This window comes from Anas platyrhynchos, chromosome 5 (genome assembly GCF_047663525.1).
Source record: "Anas platyrhynchos isolate ZD024472 breed Pekin duck chromosome 5, IASCAAS_PekinDuck_T2T, whole genome shotgun sequence".
NCBI classification, from domain to species: Eukaryota; Metazoa; Chordata; class Aves; order Anseriformes; family Anatidae; genus Anas; species Anas platyrhynchos.
The window spans coordinates 39,722,268-39,745,243 of record NC_092591.1 but is presented as its reverse complement, the minus strand read 5'-3'; the positions used below and the strand labels follow the sequence as shown (position 1 = coordinate 39,745,243).

Below are 22,976 nucleotides of genomic sequence, written 5' to 3'. Positions count from 1 at the left end.
ACCCCAAGACTACCAATGAAATTTTGGAAGCTTAATGCTATACATTATCTCTTCTATACCTTCTCAAAGGAGAATGAGATTCAACCATTTTTTATTTACTTAACCTGGCTGAACAGTTTTGTATTTTATCCACGTTCTTAATATTTTAGGAGACATGTATTTCTAACTGCAATTCTATTGGATGAAGAAAAAACTATTTTTTAGCTTTCCTTTCTAAAGGACAAGCAAGTGGCAACATTTCCAGATAAAATAAGAGGTAAGAAATCTAGTAGATCTGATAGTAATTTCTATCAAAACCACATGGATAAAACAAAGCCACAAAATAGATATTTACCCTTTATGGATACCTTCCCCATCCTACATGACTGCAGAGCTTGTGGCAAATAAGGAAATGCTGTATTCATTCTTCTCAGCACAGCACAAAAAATAAAAGAAAGTGAGAGTGCCTCGGAAGAGCACGCACTAGCATTTTACTACTTTTACTCAAGTTTGAACACTGTTTATTATCTTATGCAGACAGCTGAAGACAGTCATTGTGTTTCAACCCTGCAAAGCTTCCAACATTTTCTGCAGTATCTGCTCTTCTTGCAGAAACACAAAATTCATTAATCGTAATTCCTCATTTAGTTAGATGGACAAAAAACTTGCTGACAGACATATCCCTTTCAGTTAAAAAAATTCAATTCACTCAAAATATTGACACTCTTCTTAAATGAGAACACATGTTAATAATTATGTGAAGTCTGTTAGAGATAATAGACAACAGAGAAGCCATTATCTTTAATGTCCTCCTGTGTCTTTGAAATGATAATCATTGCACTAAAGGGCCAAAAATGATTGATGGACTTTCATTTGGAGCATACACCTGACACAAATTACATTTACTTTTTTGGTTTTGTTTTGTTTTGGCAAGAAGACGTCAGAGTGGCATCGTAAACATCCAACTATCCTGTTTCTTGAAAAAAGCATAGGAGGATAAGTTAGTCACAAGTCCTCAAATATACTGGAAAAAGAATGTCACTTCAGTAATGGAGCTACAGAATGCACATGGAATAAATCACAGAGAAGGAATGCTCTTTTCTAAATTACCTTTTTTTTTTTTTTTCTTCTTTCTTTTTTTTTTTTTTCCCCCCAGGCTTACAGGGCATCATATCTTAATACATAATGGATCTTGCTTTTATTTCATTTGCAATTATATTTCCTAATTCCCCTTTTCTTCTGTTTGGTACTACAAGAACAGATTTTGATTCTGCAAATCTGACAGGAAAGGGAAGCCCTATGGCTTGAAAACAATTACATGTGCCTACCAGCTTAAAAATCTGCATGGACATGTACAGACAAGAAATATTACCAGTTTAGAATGAATGAAAACAAAATTATTTGCATGTAAAACTTCAGTGCTTCATCTGACATGAAAATGTCTATAGAAGATTTTCACAGTTGGGGAAAGACACTTCATATTATACTCAAATCTGTTGAAAGCTGAGTTCTTTCGAAAAGGACAGATGATCATTCTCAGCAAAATAGGTTAAGAGTTTTTATATATTGATTGTTTTCTGTTCTCATTATTTTCATAAACAGCTACGGACCTTAATGGTAGAGTATTTAATCTATAGTTGAACATTACAGTTGAAAATTTATGTTTGAGGTTCATTTACAATTTCATTTGTAGAACTTCAAATGTTTTCTTAAATAAATCATACATTCGTAGACAAATGCTTTAATGGTATTCTTACTGGATAATACAATAGGTACAGAAATCGTATATTCAGAAAACTACAACTGAAATATAAGCTTAAGAAAATACAGAGACGATAATGAAAACAGTCCAGTTTAATACTGGCACAGTGATACTTTAAAAATTGGGTCACAAAATAGGAGTCACGTTCAACATGTATTAAGAGCCCAAATGTCTGATGAAATAGGACAATCATCCATGCAGGCTGGGTGGAGAATGGATTGAAAGCAGCTCTGAGAAGAAGGAAGGAACTAGGGGTGTTGGTTGACAAGAAGCTCAACATAAGCCAGCAATGTGCTCTTGCAGCCCAGAGAGTCAACCGTATTTGGGCTGCACCAAAACAAGCATGGCCAGCAGTCTGCAGGTGATTCTCTCCCTCTGCTCTGCTCTTGTGAAACCCCACCTGAAGCAATGTGTTCAGCTTTGGGGCTTGTATATTGTTCTTTTTTTCCCCAACACAAGAAGGACACGGAAGTGTTAGAACAAGTCCAGAGGAGGGCCACAAAGATGATCAAGGGGCTGGAGCATCTCTCCTATGAAGAGAGGCTGAGGGAGTTGGGCTTGTTCGGTCTGGAGAAGAGAAGGAAAAGGGGAGACCTTATAGAGGCCTTCCAGTACTCAAAGGGGGCTGCAAGAAAGCTGGGGAGGGACTCTTTGTCAGGGAGTGCAGTGATAGGACAAGGGGGAATGGATTTAAACTAAAAGGGGGTAGATTTAGATTAGATATTTGGAAGAAATTCTTTATTCAGAGGGTGATGAGGCAAGGGAGCAGGTTGCCCAGAGAAGGTGTGGATGCCCCATCCCTGGAGGTGTTCAAGGCCAGGCTGGATGGGGCTTTGGGCAACCTGGTCCAGTGGGAAGTGTCCTGCACATGGCAGGGGGTGGAACTGGGTGGTCCCTAACAGTCCTTCCAACCCAAACCATTCTGTGATTCTATGAAATCAAGACCTGAATTGAAGTTACATACCAAAATAACCATGTGGATCTAGCCCTTTTTCTTCTTGATTTCCAACAAGCTGTAACTTTTAAGTCATTTTGACAGCAAAGCCCAATTAGTTGCATAAGAAAAATCTTAGCTACAGACCACAGTACCTTGCACGCTGTAAATATATTTAGGTCCTATGTATATTGCCAAGTTGCATCATACTAGTAACATAAATATTTAAATTAAGCTAATTCAATTAACCAAAATCAGAGAGAAATTGATTTGATTCATATGCCGGTGCTAACTCCACTTCTTTATTTTTGTCTAGTAACTTTGACTTTGCCTGCTGCATATTCAACCACTTCTGAACTAATCTAGAAAATAAATCCCACTCATACATTATTCATCCATCTAGAGTCTCTGGGAAAGTCAGGATTCAACTATTGCCTCTTTTCCATTTCATAAATATCACATCCAAGAAATCACTGCATTGTATTATCTTGTATAAGACTAAAATGTCTCTAGCCTTACATTTCAAAAGCATCATTGTAAGAAAATAATTGCATTTATTAATCCTTAAAGATATTGCACAGTATTTTGCTCTAACATAGGGACATAACTAATACATGACATAAATTCTCCCCATCCAGAAAAGTCAGGCTCTACTCTTAAGAAATAATACCTAGAAGACTAGAATATTTATTGAGCTGGGAAAAAAAAAAAAAAAAAGAGTTCTTCCAAATCTGCTGAATTTTCCGGAGAAGTACATGAGCTGCCAAATACCCTAAAGAACTTCTGAAGCCCAGAGAAGCATGACCATAACAAACATTAAGAATATGTACGTGTACCAGAAGGTACATCTGACCTTCATTTATATGACCTTCACCTGACCTTCATTTAAATTAACATTTAAACGATATTGTTTTCACATTTTATCACTGTCAAATGAATATAATGTATATGCCTAAAAAATACACGAAATCTCCCTCAATGTAGTCCTTTAAGACACTGTCTTGCCATTGCTGTTGGAAGGTTGTTAACTTCCCTTCCTTTTTTTCCCAAATAGTTGTTAGAATACCTTATTTTTTAATTAGGTCACTGTTAGTTATAGTAATTACATTCTTAATAGACAGCCTCAAGTAAGTACTGTAACTGACTTAGTAAGCCAATTTCTGGCAGGCATGAAAGCAATGAATTTGGGAGTCACAGAAGCACTTCCACTCAAAAAAAGGACTGCCAGCTGTCTTCAACCGTAGGAGTATGGACAGAAACTGGATTTTATGACTTTAAATTGAGCATCACGATGTTGGAAAGGCACTCAAAACGTCATCCAAAGCATTTCTGTACTTCAATACAGTATCAACTATATGTGTATAATTCTAAACAAATTTTCTTAATGATCTATCTCCCAATACAGAAACACATTTTCCCCAGCCAAAAGTGCTCTGCATTCCTTTAGTATCCTTACTCTTAAAAAGCTTTTCATAATTTTTCTTTGCAGCAGCTGTATGCACTTGATGATACTTACTGTGTGTCCCATATCAACCTCCTCTCTTCTAGACTAAACAATCATAATCATTGAATTTTTCTCAGAGACTACTTTTACACTTCTGATCATTCCCACTTTTCTTGACTCTTCACAGTTAGTAAACATTTTTAATGAAGGCCTGGAGTGCCTAAATCTAGACACTGTTCTTAACTGAGACGTGGCTAAGTAGATTTTCTTGCAAGCAACACTTCTGTTTATATATCAGTCTTGTTTTCCCTTTCTGTAGTACCATGATTTGAAAATTCATGCTCCTCATGCTCCATTACAATTCCTGGATCCTTTCTGCTAAACTGTCACCTAGACAGTCAGTTGTACCCCATCTTATTTCTAAGTAGGTAGATTAACCTTGACTGTACAGACTTGTGCTTATCCCTATTTCTCAGATCATACCACTGAAACATAAAAACTTTCTAAAGGGTCTAATCCAAAACATACACAGCCTTTTGCAACTATGAGAGTTGTAACTGTGAGAGCAGAGTTTAGATTCCATTATCCAGGTCACAAGTAAAAATATGCAGATGACCAGACCCAGCATTGATCGCCACTGAATCCTCAATGTATTCTCCTATTTTGACAGCAAGGATATGTATGTGTATAAAATATATTATGTATTATAAATATTATAAATTTTACATTGTATTTTATATACATGTATGATTACACATGTAATTATATACATGAATAAAACATATACTGACTATATATTTTATTATATATGTATATATACTATATTAGTATATATATGAGTATACTTTCCAAATTGCATTGGACATCATCAGTTCCATTTATGTAGGACAAGATTTAGATATTTCTGGCTGAAAAAGGCAGATATATACAACCATAAGCAATAAAAGTGTAGTTGACAGTGAATGGTTTGATCAGGATTGTCCTACAGTGTCTATTATGTGGACAAATAGGTAAGAGTAGGACAAAGTGAAATTTCTATAGGTTTAAATTAAGCACTGTTTTGCACTTAAGCATTCATTTCACAGACGATGCATACAGAGTATTCTGACTGACAAAAAAATAATCTGAGAATAAGTTAAATAATATGATTTTATTTGAAACTACAAGAGGTAGTAAAGATTTCATAACTCAGCAAGCCACTAATCGTTAAAGTCTACTTAGATTTTATAAAGAAGACCCAGTTAAATAAGAAGCAATTCCCCCTTGATTTGAAAGACAGATTCTTCCAATTGCATAAGAAACTTGATTGTGAAGCACTGATTTAATTCTCGTTCAAGGAGAAAAGTATTAAGTAATCATGTTTTAACAAGGGATCCTGCACAGCCTATCGGCCTGTCATTTTTCTAAAAACCAAGCATGCCAAATATAGCTTGTATAAGATGGTATGAAATGGGACAAAAATTTGGGTGGGTGAGAAGAGATTTAATGTAACGACTAGGTCAACACTAAGATGTAGTATTAAATAAAATAATTTACCTATGCCAAACACAAAATGCTACTCCAGATTCTACAGATGTAGCTGTATCTTGCTTGGGAAGTCTTTTTTACAAAACATTAAATAGTAATTTACGAAGAATCATGATAAATGATAATCATGATAAAATGAATGAAATGAAAATGAATCATGATAAAATGATACAGCATCAGCTAAAAACACATGACACATGATGAACATCATCAGATTCATCTTTCATACTGTCTGTATAAAGCATTTTTAACCAGACTATACAATTCCATATACCACAACACACCATACTTAAGACCAGACAAGCACATATTTGCAGCACTGTAGCAAAGAAAAGGATTGCTGCTAAAGCTCTTCTGGATCGATGTAACTGTTAGAAAAAAGGTAAGAGAAGTTGAATCATGAGGTAAAGTATGAGAAAGGACAAATGGAGCCAGCAGAACTGATAGTTCTACATTAATCTACAAGAGCTTTCTCTTACCATCTACTCACAAACCATACTGTAATTAAACAAAATGCCTTCCTATCATCATTTCGCTCACAGCCCACCAAGACTGATCCATTGGAACTAGCCCGCCGACAGCTGGGATTTCAGAGAGACAAAGGAAAATACAGGACTATATAAAGAACCAACTGTCTAAAAATTTTCAACTGCTACTATGAGTCATTTAGCAAAGAAAGTTGGAAAGACAGAATATAAAATAAGAAATGCTTATAAACCTAATAAAATTCAAATTTCATTTCAATTCTAAAAGCTGATTTATTTTTTTCCAATGGTTCAAATGACAGAAATTGTAGTATTATTGTGCAAAAGATTTTGAAATCTTCACTGAAAAAAAATATTACATGGTTTGTAACACCATGATCATAATCCCAAGAGTTTCACCAAACTAAGTAACACATATTATGTGTAACTTTTAACTTTTGGGGGATTTAAGTTTGTATTTTCGAGGAACGTTTTTATTCCTATAATTCCAGTAAATACGTCCCTAGCACTAAAAATAAAAACTTGCCTTTTAAAAACAAAACTATTTAATTCAACCACTGACATAAATAAAGAATATATCTTTGTAAGAACACATTGTTTTCTCACAAGCAATGGTACTTATTATTACACCATTATTTCCTACATCGTATATAGCAACTACTATCGAATTCAATTTTGGATTAAGTTAAGAGGGATCATTGAAATATTGTGCTGCTGCAATTTAGTTTACAAAACGGTAAGGAAAAAGAAAAATGCACATTCATATTTCAGAAAACAGGGCTAATACTCTATCTGTTTTGCTGCACAGACCTAGAGATCCAGGTATATTCCTTTAGTTGCTGATGTTTTGAAATAAATAGATAAGTATTTGTGCATGCTGTTTCTCCATTAAAGTTACACTGGTTACAAGCCACATGCACTTGAAGTGTTTATCAAGTAAAATGTAATATAAAAATATTTTTCATAGGGGTGCTTGTATGCAATTTCAATCTGATATTTAAAGGACTGTAATATTAAATATTTCCTTTAGGGTATACTTCCAAATGCCAGCATGCTCCCACCCTCCAACTCCCCACCAGCCTCTTTTCTCATTTTTCACTTTTGGTATCACATTAGTTGTTTGAATTTCATAAGTTCTACAGCCTTATTTACATTTCTCATTAATTACACTACTAAGTGCAATACAGGGAGCTTATGATCAAAGATGTTTTGGAAAACTCAGTTTCACTGATACACTTTCAGGAAAATGCACTTTATATGTATGATAAAATTGAAAAAGATACAAAAATTGAAAAAGCACAGCTTACAAATGAAGTGCCCTCTTGTGGTTCCAAGCAGGTGAACATGATAGATTTATGATACATACAGATTGATGATACAGTATATATTTAAGCAGGTTTATAATCTATAACAATGTTGGTTTAGGAAAACATAATTCAATTATTGTTCAGACCAGAATTTTTCCTGCAGCAAATACTACTAATGCTATTTATTAATGTTATTGTACTATATGCACATTGTAACTGAGCATATGCTCTCTCTGTAACAGATCCCATCTGAAGCAAATAGTATCTGCTCTGATGATGACATAGTTACTACACAAACTTTTAGCCATCAAAGATACGATTGCCCTGTTTTTCCTTGACAGCTATTTAGCCATACCAGAAAAGTATTTTTTGACACTCTTTATTCAAAACAAGAAAGAGTGGTTTTCCTATCTTCCTTTATACTTTATTTTTCCAGTATTTGGAAATATAAATTTATATATTAAAATAAATCACATATTGGAGTTAATATTAATATAAATTTATATATTATGATATATATTATAATATTTGGAAATATTTATAATTCTCAAAATTAATCTTAATGGAAGAGATGTTTGCTAGAATAATTTAACTATAGCCTTTACTTATAAATAATTGCAAGGGCAGAAATGGCCTGAAATACTGGTACTTTTATATACATATTTGAACTTCCATTCAGTTCTCCTGTACACTACTTTTTCTACCTCACTCTGATATAGAGCCTTCATTTTCACAAGGAAGAAAACTTCCACAGTAAATAATAAATTTACCTGAATTATCTAGCTAGGGTTGATTCAGCAATCTTACCTATTTTGCTTTAAAGTGGGATTTACAAGCCAATCTATTATGCAGTAGTTCATCAATAAATAAAAAATTAAGTTTTTTAAAATGTAAAAAAAAAAAAAAAAAAAAAAAAGGAAACCAAACCAATCAACAACAAAGCTAATACAAAGAAACAATAAATACCTTTTTGGCCTTGTTTTTTTTTTCATAAGTCTCTGATAATGGTTTTCTTTTTTCCTGAGTGGTGTCTTTGGAGAACAAATATTCAAACTCAGTAGTATCAAGTATATCAGGTTCTTCTAGAGATTCCCATAATGTAGGTATAGCAGTTTTCCTATAAAGGGAAAGATAATAATAAAAATTCCACTAAATATCTATTAAAAAACATATGTTTAATAGAATTAAAACTCAAAACAAACACAGCTAGTCTACAAATAGCATTCCTTCTCTATACCTTTCTTTTGCAAGAGTCAAAATATTTTGCACAAGGTTGTGAAAGTGTAGCTAAGTGTAGCTACTTAGTAGACTACCTGTATGTATTGTGCAGTTTTTTTTTGTAAAGCAACGAAATACTGCAACTGCAGCATGTGCAAATACATCTCTAGAGATTTCTGCCACTTCAACTAGGATTAAGAGTATTTCAACAACAGCATTTTTGAGTAATTCCAAGTAATCTGCTTAGACCTACAAAAATAAACAATATCAACAAATAGTGACTACACTTTATTCAAGCACGTTTTAAGAACATTTGTAGAGAACTTGGTTCACTTGATGTTAGCCGGAGATGCTTTATCCTCATAGTTATCATCGTTGCAGGTTTAAGAAACTATAACAGTTATGTGGCTTATACATTCAGAGACTGAACATTGCTGCATTCAACCAACTTGCAATTTTACGTGGAGATTATTCCTTTTTTTCTTAGCTTTCAAAGCAGATGTAGTGTAGGTAACCATCACCATTTACACTTGGAACCTATTAACACAATCCTCTTGTTTTATCTGAATTTAGGAAAAATACTTAGTGGTGCTGCAAACTGAGTTCTTGAATGACTTTCTAAGTACTCTGAATGACTTTCAAAATTTCAATATTTTTTGAAAGTATGTGTGACAAAACTAACTTCAAACTACTCTTGTCATATGCTTATCAGTGAAAGGTGGGCCCACTTCTTCCAGCAGATGTCACTAAAAGGCAATGAAATATTTTGTGATAATATATATACATAAAGATATATGTATATATAGATATGAAAACGCTATGAGCTACAAATGGCTGATATCACCAAACATACATTTATTAGATGTAATATATAAAAAATGTAATACCTACCAACATAAGTGGGAAGAGAAATCCAAGTCATATAAATACTTCTTCTCAAATTTAGGATTGTTTTTACTTAATATGCAAACACATATTTATTACAGTGAATGTTTAAGGAACTCTAATTTAAGGAATCATATAGTTGCTGGATCATTAGAGCAGGTGACCAGCAGTTCACCATAACTATGACTTAGACTTTATTATGCACTGAGCAAGAGCTTGATGAACCAGCAATGTTTCAAAATGATCGTCTTGATCTCAGTGAATCAATAGGAAGAATTACATCAAAGCTTATTTTTTGGACCAGCTATCTATTCACTATTTTGCGCTAGTAATTTTGGGAAAGCAAGAAAATGCCAAAAATTCCTGTTCCAGAATATTTCACTTCCTTTAATTCTGAAGCAATGAAAAAATAAAACTTACACTTCATTAACTGTTTGTTCCTGTTTTATATTTTATATAAAATATGAACACTTTATGTTTGGTTACACCAGAGTAAAATTTCCAGAATTATGATTCTTTCTTATCAAAATAAATTCAGACAAAAAGCTGTAAACTGTAATAAAATTCATATTTAAATAAGACCGGTAAGCTTTTGTTTATTTTAACTACATGTACAGCGGTCTCTACCAGCAGTGAGCCTCCTCCATACCGGATGTTTTACACTACAGATTTCTGCATTGCATTTATTTATACATATGCTTCACGCTTCCTGCCCCCCCAGGAATTATACACAGAGGTTAGTCCCAGTTTATTTTTTTCCAGAGCTGAAACTACAGAGGCTGACACAGTGCTTTGAAGATGGTATCACCTCAAATGACTGGAAAGCTAAAGGAGATGAAGTTCAAAGTTCTCACTTGACCAGATTCTACCATTTCAATTGCAATCTAGTTCTATTTAAAAATATATATTTTTTCACCTCCTGGCTTTTTTTTTTATTATTATTATTATTATCTCTCTAGTGCAAAGTCAATGAACCATTAAAATATCTAGCTGCTCTGCCACTAGTTGTCCATGAAGTACTCTGATTTGGGGGAATAAAACTAACAAACTTCTTCCCATTATAATGCATATAATTTTCGTTTGTATCTAACATTTTAAACCCATTTCTTATGATTATTATTAGGCTTCTAGAACTGATTCCTTTTTTGTTTGTTTGTTTAAACATGTAAATTCCATGCCTCTACACTTATATTTTACTTCTTGTTAAGACCATACACTTGGACACGATGCATAAAGAGCCACGAAGTCTAAATAAATATATTTTACCTGGTGCCTTGCAATTGTATCCGTGTCCAATACAAAGGCTTCATTGGACGGCTAGGTTCAATGGCAGGTTTCCGAGGACCTTGACTTGATGATAAAGTGCTATTAAAAAAGAACCCAGGGCCAGGGGGTGGAGGGGGTGGAGGTAACCCAGATCCAGGCAGTGGAGGAGCAACAGGAGGTCCCAGCCCTGGAAGCGGTGGAGGTGGTGGTGGTGATGGCACTTGAAAATCTCTACAGCCTTCAGAAACTGGAGGTGGCAGTGGTGGCCCAGATCCAAACTGAAGTGTCGGTGTAGTCAAACCTGTTGGCAAAGGTGGTGGTGGAGGAACTAAACCTGGTAGTGAAGAATCAGGAAAGGTAGGAGGAGGAGGAGGCGGAGGAGGTGGTGGTGGCGGTGGAGGAGGCAGCATTTGTTTTGGTTGACAAGATAAGACACTTTCTGAAACTGGTATATTGTAATTGTCCTTATTTTCACTTTGGGAAGAAATACAATGTGTCAAAGAAGAAATATTAAGCTTTCTGGGTACTATTTGGTTATTTTTCACAGCTCTGTTTTCTTCTTCATTAGGCTTTATAAAAGTTTCTCTGTCAGTCTGTATACATACATTTCGGTATGTCTTTGGTGGGTTATCATCTTCAGTAGAAACAGCAATATCCTTTGCTTCTTCATTTCTTCTGTTTAATTTGTTATCAAGTTCATTCTTCAGATGTGCAATGGTTTCCTCAAGCTGAGCAGTTGATACAGCATGTTCTCCACGAATATGGAATACCCTGAGTTCAAACTGAGACTGCAGAACAACAACAAAAAATCCTCAGTGTACATATTTTGCTAAAGTGTTTAATTTACAGCAATTAAAATTTTTCACATTTAGACTATGTTCTTAAAACCTATATTGACAGAAATACATCACTTTCCCAGTTCTTAATAGCTTTATTGCAAGCTATTACATCAGTGGTTAATAATTAATCGTTAATGAAATGTAAGCAATATATATTTCAGCAAAACACATTTTATGAGTAAATATACGGAACCCTGATTAAACAAATTCTAACTTGTCTTTATGCAGACTTAATGTTCTTTAGTTTCTGAATGCAGTAGCTAATAGTCCATTAAGGAAAACAGTTGCCTGTTTCAAACAGTATTTTACTGTTTTCATTGCCTTCTTCATTTCATAAATATACCTTATATTCTTAACAGGTTAGGAAATTTAAAAAAAAATCAACAGAAGGTGAAAATCTTCCTGGATGAAATATTAAATAAACAAATTACTCATCTATTAAAATTATTCTCATCAATTAAATTCAGAGAGATACACACAAATTCTCCCTCAAAATTATCACTAGATTAAAACTGCTTTTTACCAAATATCTTTTAATCTTAATTCAGAGAAAATATAAGTAAATCTTAGAACCCTAAGAAATCATGAAGATTTCATTGAGGTAGAATGAAATAGCAAATGTATTTCAAGAATATATAAAACAAGGAAGAAAAGCAAACTTTTCTTACGCTTTAACTTGATTTCCCCCATTTCTGATGTAATTCTTGCAAAGATAATTAAACAGCTTTGTATTGGAAATAACCCAATTTCAATTAAGTTTTATAGACTAACTAGAATGTATATTTGAACATCTTTCACTTGTTTTTTTTTGTTTGTTTGTTTTTGCACTTTTACTCTACCAAAGTTTGTTATGGCTCAGCTTAATTAGTAGCTCATTTAAACTATCACAAGATTTATGCCATTTGAATTGCTTCACAGAAATCACCTTTCTTTTTAAATCCAGCATACTGATATATAAACAAAATAATGAAGTAAATTTGCCTTAGGGAATTCAGTTATTTTATTTTTTTATCATATTATTTTGCCCCTATTGGATATCAAAAACTCAACAACAGAACAATTTACTTTGAACATTCAAGACTTTCCCAGTTGTAAACCTGAAGTCACCTTAACAAACACACTGTAAAACACAGTATTTAACATAACTACTTAAGAAATTTAACTGGGCATGAAACCAACTGTGGTAGCATTATATTCCTTTTCACTTACAGATCTGCAGTCTTTAATTTTTAATACAAAACTGTTGGCTTAAACTCGAAATTATATCCAACATTAATATTTTATCCTTTCTTTTGTTTTTTATTCTTTTATATTTTGAAAATTGTTTTCTGTTAATTATAATAACATTTGTATTATTTTTAACAAGAATTAATACAAAAACTACTAAGGACAAAAGAGAAAACCAGGCTTAACAAATATGGCACATTGGGAACCTATGTTGAACATCTCATCAATGGAGAAGATGAGTCTTATCCAACTGGCTGAAATATCAAAGAGCAATAAGTAATAAAATAAGTTTTGATTTTAATTACCTTACATCTCAAAACAAATATTTTTCATCAGAATAAGATTAAGTATATAAGAATATACTTAAGAATATATACAAATATGTTAATACATACTATTTACATATATACAGATACATAATAATAAAGGTCTGTTTCCTGGCAAATATTTCTTCCTGAGAGCTGAAATGCTCTGAAATTTTATAACAAATCAAAAATTCATGGAGAGCAAACAGCACAGCTGTTCCATGTAGTGAGAATTTAAACTTTCACTTTCTGTCATGTAACACGATAATTATGTATGAAGTCCATTATATTTTCTTTATTACATCACAAAGGATTAATTAGGTATAATGATGTAATATTAAGTGATAATGAGAAGCAGTGTGTTCTAAACTTAGGCACCTTTAACTCCTGAAAAAGAAAAAAAAGAAAAAATTTACACATATCTGTAGTTTCAAACTTCTATGTGTTACTGCCTACTAGAATGCAGTCAGAGAATTCAGGCTGCAGAATACTTACTGATAATAACTAGACTTGAATACACAAATCTGGAAGAACCATATGCAGAGTTCAAACCTAAATTAACTTAAATACAATTACCTATATTAACTACATTGAACTAAATTTCAACTAAATTAAGATTTGCAGCAACTTTTTTGCCAAACAACTGCTCCTTGCGCAATATGATTTCTTGGCTTTACAAATCTGTTGCGCTTAAAATTTTGAGATTTACACTAGGTTAGAATCTTTCTTCTGATATATTATCAAATTTATAGTTGCTATTTTATACCATAGTATAAACAGTGTAGTTTGAAGTTATTACAGTAAATCATACTAGTTACTAACTAGCATAGAAGTCAGTTAGTAAGCTATCGTACAGTTTATAGTTAGTAAAGATAAATCATTAAATGTTGCTACAGCAATTGCTGATGCAGTACATACCTTAATATAAACAAATCTTACATTGAAGTGGAATATAAACAAATCTAATTACACCTTACAACTCCAAGTGGGAAACAGATCAATCAAAATCTACTTTTATACTATAAGCTATAACTGGAATCCTGAAATATTAAAAATATAACGTGAACATAGACATTTTATTCAATATAAACTGTTGTTAGAAGGACTTGGAAAGACTTGTACACAATCCTTCCAGTTAAAAGACTGCTTTCATCTCAATGGGTACCAAACTGTTGTGTTTTTTGATATTTTTTTTTTAACTACAGAATACATAGGCATACTAAGCTTACAGTTTTATTTCCAGGTGTCTGTCAACACTCCTTTAAAATGTTTATGATGGCTACATAACACTACCTGTGGCTGATGATAAGAACAGATTTTTTACTGAAACTCAAATCCATAGGAATTACAGGTATACAGAGATCAAAATATTCAAATCTTGTTGCTGAATCATGTCAGCAATTACTACTATCATGTCAGCAATATACAGAGTCTGTTGCATGCTACTCCATGAAAGAGATTCCTAGACTGTTTGACAACAGCTGTAAGATGAACAATGACTAATGGCTATCATAAGAACATAACAGCTTGGACACAACTATTGAAAGCAGAAAGAAACAGACTTTTTTTTTTTTTTAACAGGAAACAGATGTCTGAGGGAAGGAAGCTTGAGAAGTCTGGAGGGATGGAAGATACAGGTAAATGGCTGGAAACTAAAGCTTAGAAAGTCACCCTATGCAGTATGAATTAACCTGATTTATTCCTGAAGAAGGGTAAAGGATGTGGAAACCTATCACAGTAAAATGTCTATAAAAATATCTGTACAAAATGAAGATATTATGAAGAATAATTTAAATAGATTGACTTTCTCCAGATTAATGTTAAATGTACCAGGTTAAAAGTAGGCAATTTCAATAAAACCTATTTCCTCTTCATATTGTCAGTTCAGAAGAAACTATAAGTATACAAATAAATTCATAGAACCAAGTACTGTAACAGCTTTAACATGTTAAAATCAGATCTCAATTATAAATTTGAAAGTACCTCCTGGGTATCTTAACCCTAATCTGCGTAGCAATATGCTGCTGAAAAAAGTTGGTACAATCTTTCATGCACTCATTATAGTCCCTGTCTTTCCTTTTAAATAATGGCCCCTGCTTTTCCTTGATTTCTTTGTTTCTATAGCTGAACAATACTTCACTGTATCTATAAAATTAGTTTTGCAAGATGTAATTTAGCTTGTTGTCAACTGTCCTTTCAATCTCACTGTTCTTCTTACCTCTAACATTAGCCTTTCTGTTCAACATACATCTTTTTCCATTCTTCCTTGTCTATTTCCACCCAATATCCATTCTGAAGAGGTTGAATAAATAAATATACAGTTAGGTCTAGCCCTCCCCCTTACAAGCTTTGTTTTGCTCCTCCTTCTGCCCTCACTCAGAACGCAGGTTACAGAGGTTTTGCACCTCTGATTCTGACCCAATACAGGCCGTGCCTATCTGCTATTCAAGCCTCATTGGTACAGTCATGCTCAAAAAAATTAGTTTCTTTTATTTCTGAAGATTTCTCTTGTACTTGCCATCAGAACAGGACATCCATTCTCCTTGAGTAAAATCACCTCACCAAAGCAAATGGTCCCAGCTGACTCTCAGTTCCCTTGAACACTGACTTTATATATACGATTAGAAGGTCAGTATTACATATTACACTCTTCCAAAAAATATACCACTATCAATGGGTAAAATACAAATAAAAGTCATCCCTAAAAAGTAAAATTGCCCCCTTTACTGAAATACATATTGCCGTAACATAAAGATGATTGTACAAATAACAAAAACATTCCTGTATTTTTTCCCTTACATCCAGCCCTCTGTTGTATGAGTGACTTCCAGTGACTTCCTTTTTGCACCCATGACTTTATGCAGCACAGACTAAAAAAAGGCAAGAAGATACATTTTCTGAAATAATATTGAGACTCAGAAACATCTGAAACATGTTCAAATGCAGAAGAAAGGCCAAATGCTGAACCAGTGTATTCTATCTCTACCTCTCATTTCAGACTCAGATAATAAAGCACATAACTAATCACAAAAGAGATTAAATCCTCTCTTTCAGAATTCAACCTGCAGGTTGTCTAAATGTCTTCGAAATGATAATGTGGATTGGCAAACAAATTGTGTAATACCAATGTGATGGCTTTTCTTTGTGCTTTGATAGATAACAAAGATTAAAGTCTAATTTAGTACAGTCAGTATAGCCAGTAATAGTCTATATAGTCAATTAAATGCAATGAAATCAATTATATTTGTTGTGTTACTGCTTTATATAATGTGATTTTACATGGACAAAGAAAAAAAAATAGTTTGTATGTACAAATATGATGAAATCATAAATCTATATAACAATTTGCATTCTAAAATTAGCTGGTGGCCTACAAATGTTCAAAAAAACTTTGAAAACTGCAATGGTAAGACATTCCTTAGAACACTGTTTAGAGCAAGCAACACGCAAAACTTTTCTTTGAAAGCAGCATGTTAATGCTGCACTGCTAATGCTTAATATTTTCTCACCGGTGTTAACAGTGCAATTCTACTCTGAAAAGTGACTGCGTAAAAATGGCACGTCTATAATGAACAGCCACTCAACGTATATCAGACACAGACCACATCTTTAACTGAGAAACTTATACTTTTACTAGTTTTTAACTCCAATTAGCCTGGAAAAACAACACAGTGGTGAGAAAGCTGTTTTATTCCGTTCTATGACTTTATACAGTGTTACATCTAATGAGTCACTTACCTTATGCCAAGTTATGAAAATAAAAAAAAAAAATTAAAAAATTTAAAAAAAGGAAAAAAAAGACAATGCAAAGTATCTAAAGATAGTTTCATATACTATTTTACCACTGGAAATGCTCTTAGGGGGAGAAAAAAAAAGATAAGAATTCTTGAGATGCTGCTGAAACTTTTTTTTTTTATAGACTTCACAGCTTTTTTTTTTAATAGTATTTTGGTCATCAAAGTACTGTGCATAGAAAAGAGAGGAAAAACATTTTTCAAAGACAGCCTCTGACTTTTTGTTCCTCCTAAGTGATTTCATCTTCAGTTTTTGGAAGAGCTCACACTTTTTATTCTTGCATTGTGTTGACAAAGAACAAAAAAGTCTTTTTTTTGTTAAATCTCTGTCCTTGAAAAAACATACATTTGTTTTAAATTTTAACAACAATCACAGATTTAGCAAAGAATTTTTCAATGAAAAAAAATTAAGCCTGTGCCAATTTACATAAAAATCAAAATTCCTCTCTAACAAATACCTCAACAAATATAATCATTTACATATGGTATATCACTATATTCAAGGGTATGCAGTAAGGATTATTCTGACAGCTAATAGTCTCAAACATTTTCAGCACTCTAAATCTTTGAATAGGCTATATATATAAAGTATTATTTTCTTTGTAATTTAAAAATGTTAAATACATAGTTTTATAGAGAATATGTAGGAAGATAGTTGGGAGGAAATATGATCATAGTAAATATATATAACATAGTTTTCTATATATTTTTGGAATATTTAATTATTTAATGACAACTGGCATTTAGGTAGTCTAGAAAGAAACACAGACATACAGTGAGTGAGATTGATTTTTCAATACAAAATCATTAGCCTAATACACCATTTAAATGTAAGTCACAGTGCAACATGCAGGGTTTTTTTTAATTGTATCAACACGATTAATTATATATAAGACTACAGATGGCCTAAAATTTACATAACATTTTAAGCACTAATTGACTTAAAATTTGACAATTTTAAATATTTAGTGTGAAAATACTGTTTTTTCTTCCTGCATCTATATATCCCCTCAGTCCTTTCACTGGTAATAACTACCACTCAACTGTTTTAGATTACACAAATCAACTCATGTGGAGAACTCTGTTACAGAATACACAGCTCCCAACAGCTCACCACTGGTCCTTGCTTTTCCTCAGCTGTCCTATTTACATGTAACTTTATTGAGATGAACCTTGTTATTAAGAATAAATCTCTCCCTCTCTGTAACTTTTAGTCAAAGACACAGAAACAACCCCTGATGTGTCCTTGAAATTTCTCAGTAATCTCAAAATCCAATACACGGAAAAATGTCTCTAGTAATGCTCATTGTACTTCACAGCTTATCCACATTTATGGACGCAATTATGTCAACTTTTGCACCTGGTCAGTGATTTACTCTCCTGTGCCCACAGAGAAACATCACCAGGCCCTAAATCTTTCTTGAATCTGATACATAAATATATAGTTTAGTGTGTTTGGGAACCATACAAAATTTTCAAAGCAGAGCAATTTTGCGCTAAAAAAGGACTATAAGAAATCACAACGCTGTAAGCATGAAAATACCAATTTAACTTCATACTGACTGGTTACAATTATTATACTTTTTACTGACTTCTGTCCCCTACAAAATACAAAGACTATTCAGTCTTCCACACACATTAAAACGTTTAGGCTTATGTAAATTAATATGGTAACAGAGGAACAGAGCAGTGCCATTCTCTTCAACTCTGCTTTGGCAGCAACTGCCATCAGTCCCACACCTTCCACAGGCATACAAATGTCCTAACAATGAAGAAGCTGGACATGACCAAAGACATCAAGTAGAATATTATTAATGACTTGGATTCTCTAACTTCTGTCCACAGACGCATTTGCTAAGTAATGTCATCCTTTGAGGTAAGTGATAGCACTTCTAAAAACAACTAGACTACATGTTACTTAATGAAATCAACTGTTAACAACATGTGAGTAAAACACTAAATTTCAGGTTATTAATAAATACTAACAGTGGATAACAAATTATTGGATATAGATTTTATGTGTTTGGTAGGTAATAAAAAATGTCTACCATTACTGAAGTTCTTGTTCATTTGAATCAATGTTTTTGAAAATAGTAGAACCACGGCAACGTTCAGCTGCCAAGAATAAATAAATAGATAGATAGATAGATAGATAGATAGATAGATAGATAGATAACCCGCATGAATCTCACATAGCCGTAAGCAGGGAACATCACTTGCACCGGAATTTTGCAGGAAAGGTAAGGTATAGTAGTTACAGGAAAATATGTAACAACAGATTCGTGTCATACAGATACGTCAGAAAGGGAGAGAGATCCTTGCAGAAAGTGCCCATGTGCTGATTCCTCCCAAATGTAAACTAGTATATGCTAGGCAAAGTAAGTCTCACACAGCTTGCAAAAAAAGGGAAGCAGGCTAAATAGAGACTTAGCTAGAAATTTCAAAGAAAACTGATAGGTTCACGGACAATTTCATTGGCAAAATCTCTCCATACTTGTAAATCCTGTTAAAAATTAATTTCAAACTTTTGTTGAAGCTGGTCCATGAACAACTAACATGAAGACTCCAAATACAATAACAGAAGCCTTTCGTATTACAAGCACTGTAGTTACTTCCTACTCTGTTTCTCAATCGCAGTTGCTACCTTAGTCTTAGGACAGCCTAAGTTACTATGACTGTAAAGACATATGACTGTAAAGACATATGACTGTAAAGAATGCTAAAAGTATGCTATGTTTTGCATTGGAGGTCAAAAGATTATACCCAAAGACAAAAAAAAAAAAAAAAAAAAAAAAAAAAAAGGAATTATTGCTATTATTCAAATATTTTAAAATACAATATATAAAAATTATATTCTATATAAAAATATAGAATAATATTACTAATTTTGTTTTAGTTAATAATTTGTTCTGATGACAATTTGCTTTTAAGAAATCATATTATTTACCATTTGCCAGGGAAACGGTATGAATCATTACTGTTACTAATTCATATGATTTGACATGTAAATTCAAAAACGATGTGAAAAATTCCTGAAAACAAGTTGAAGATGAAGTTTCAGTGACTAAAGCTACAGAGGTAGTATGGATCCAATAAGAAAACTGATTGTAGTAGAAAGCAAGTTGTCTCTGATCTTGGGAGAATGTTTTTGGACACCTAACAGCTTTTTTATTAGTGTGGCTGATTAAAATGAAAAGCCTTACTACTAAAATGTTCTTTTTGATGAGTTTTTTTGCCATGAACTATAGACCTTGCAGTCCAGTGGGATACAAATCCTTTGATCCTGTGCAGTCACATAAATTCAAAGTCGTAAAACAACATTGAATTTGATTTTATTAGTGTGGCTGATGTTGCCAGAATTGTAATGCAACCTTGTTTTTCTTTTCTTTTCTTCCTTTTATTTTGGGGAGGGGTGGAGAGGAAAGGAGAGTTTACTGTCAACCTTGCTTCACAGTATAAAGAACTAATTTCTTTGGCAGCCAGACTCCAAGATTAAGCCATTATAACAAAGCCTTGTAATGATTTGTAAGAGAGTAATGATACACATCACATTCTAAGTTTCAATGAATGAAGCAAAAGCAAGTTGAAGCAAAAAGCAGCGTTAGTACAGCAGATGGGAAACAGTAAGAAAGGATAGAGTTATACCTCTATAGAAGAACAACAAGTAACAACAAACACTATTTTTCAGTAAGAAATAACCAGCCAAGCAGTGCTATAAATTGTTAAGAGATTATGAGTTCTAAAATAAAGTAACCCTACGTTTTTTAGAAATTGAAGCTTTTCATTCTTCATGAATATAATTTTTGTCAGAAAAAAAGAAAAATCTATGAATACCTACACTGGCCACCCTCTCTACCAATGCATAGAGTGCTCACAAAAGTAATGAAAACAACTGAAACATTTAGAAGTGTAGCAAGCCATTCAGTTCCTTGCTATGGAGGGAAGTGAATTTTCTGGGTCCTGGCTGACACCAGATCTCAAAATAACAGCAGACGTTCGGTTTTACTTTATGGAACATAGCCACCTGAAAGAGTAATTCTCTGCACCTAAAATTGTCACATTCCTCGGGTATTACAGAGAGAAACCTCAACACATCTAAACAAACTGCTTGGTGAAACAGTTCTTCCTCCAACACTTTATACTCCAAAATACTCTACTTCATTTTTCTATAGTAAAGGAAATGAAGGCAGAGGTTACCTTCACAGTCAGCCTCACATTCAGAAAGCAACAGCTTTCATTAAGTTACACACTTTACCCTCTAGAAAAAAAGAAAAAGAAAAAAAAAAAGTATATATATATATATATATATATATATATTATTTTCCTCACAACTTCAGGACAGGATAGATTTTTTTCTATAGTGGCAATATAATATGTGCCTCAATTACAGTGATTAAAGAAAAAAACACAAACTGCAAATATCATTGTCAAGGCAAATTCTATGAGGAGATCCTACAAATGTAAGGTATCTTGCATGTCATCTATCTTGGTTTAGTCAGGAAGTCCAGTTCTGCTGATACTATTGTACACTTTAGTGGTAAAAATAGAATACTGTGTTTAAATAATCACCAATCAGGTAATGTTAAGAAGAAAACCCAACACTGTATTTATGAACAGACTTCTTTTAACATTGTAGAGATGTTTACACTGGAATTTCTTAGCAGGTAAAGATACACTTAGCTAATATACAGTTTATAACCCCCAGAGATGCTACTTGGCTAAACAGAAGTAAAACTTCAATTATGGAAATGACCTTGTAATTGTGTAAAAGACATAGCTACTTTAAAGTGATGTTTACTGAATGCTAGTTATGCATTAGCACGTTATTCTAGACATTCCCTTTATGGGATTCAAAGAAAATACTGCACACACACAAAAATGTGTTAAAATTATTAAAAAATAACAACAAACAGCTTTGGTCAATTACATAAAAGGAAAAAATACAAGCGTAGATGCCAGAGCAATCAAAGTTTTCTCTCACTCCATCAGTGTTTCCATGTAAGGCAGCTACACAGAATCTTTCTGTTTGACAGACCCAGAATCTCATTCAGTGAACATTGATGGGAGCTATTCCAGAGAAGAATAAAAACCATATTATGAAAAAGCTGCCAGTTTTAAGACTTCTGTTTCATATGTACTGAAGTTGAAAGATATATAAGGTATATAATGAATGAAATATGGAACTTTGGGAAAAGATATAACAGTATAACAGTAAAGGTATTATAATGCTGACCTGGAAAAGCAGATTCTGTACTTGCCCAAAATGCCAAATTCATGCAAGGTGTATCACAAGCCATTTTAGCCAAAGTGTTTCTGAAGTGGTAATCAATGATACAACTGATTTTTTAAGCAACTATCTTTAGATTCTGGTAGCCAACTTGTAGGTTTTTAGGCATGCTAAAAATGAACTGTGGTATGAACATAAAAGGCAAACCTAACCCATTAATTTCCTCTGAAATACCTTGAATCAGAAATCTCAAATTAGTGGTTGCTTTTAGTTTATTATACTTCAGGCCTTTGTGCCTAACGAATGAATGATAATAGCATATGCCTATCTGAACACATTTTGTAAAATCTGATTTATATATATGAAACATCCTGACAGATTACAATCTATGAGACTGGAAATCCATAATGAAAGTATCTATATTCAGACAATTCTTTTGCATTGCATTGTCATCAAAAAGAAGGTCAGGAGACAGGCTCCTAGCTTTCAATTTGAAAGCATCCTTGGCAGCATGATCCTTCCCTAACCAAGGGTAAATTGTGACACCCATTAACCAATGGAACTTTTGCCCCACTGCTATTGTATAACATAGGTGGCTGCAGTATCTTCAAAGGCTTTGTGGAATTGGCATGTGAAAAATTTGGTCAGCAACATAAGATTTAATAGATACAATAAGCACCAGACTTGCAAAGTCAGAAGTGTTTACTGAATACGAGAAAAAACTGTTTTGCTTCAAAAGCTTATAAGCTACGATTTCAGTTAGATTTCTCTTGACCA

General features: G+C 33.1%; 1 protein-coding gene across 1 annotated transcript in view; it reads right to left on the bottom strand.

The window, feature by feature from the left end:
* Window positions 1–22,976, bottom strand: part of LOC101793866 (formin) — a 150,277-nt gene that overhangs the window by 89,085 nt on the left and 38,216 nt on the right. The window contains exons 4-5 of the mRNA XM_072038908.1: window positions 10,808–11,595; window positions 8,405–8,555 (exon numbers count right to left, since the gene is read on the bottom strand). Of these exons, the coding sequence (XP_071895009.1) occupies window positions 8,405–8,555; window positions 10,808–11,595 (939 nt within the window). The remainder of the gene's footprint in view (window positions 1–8,404; window positions 8,556–10,807; window positions 11,596–22,976) is intronic.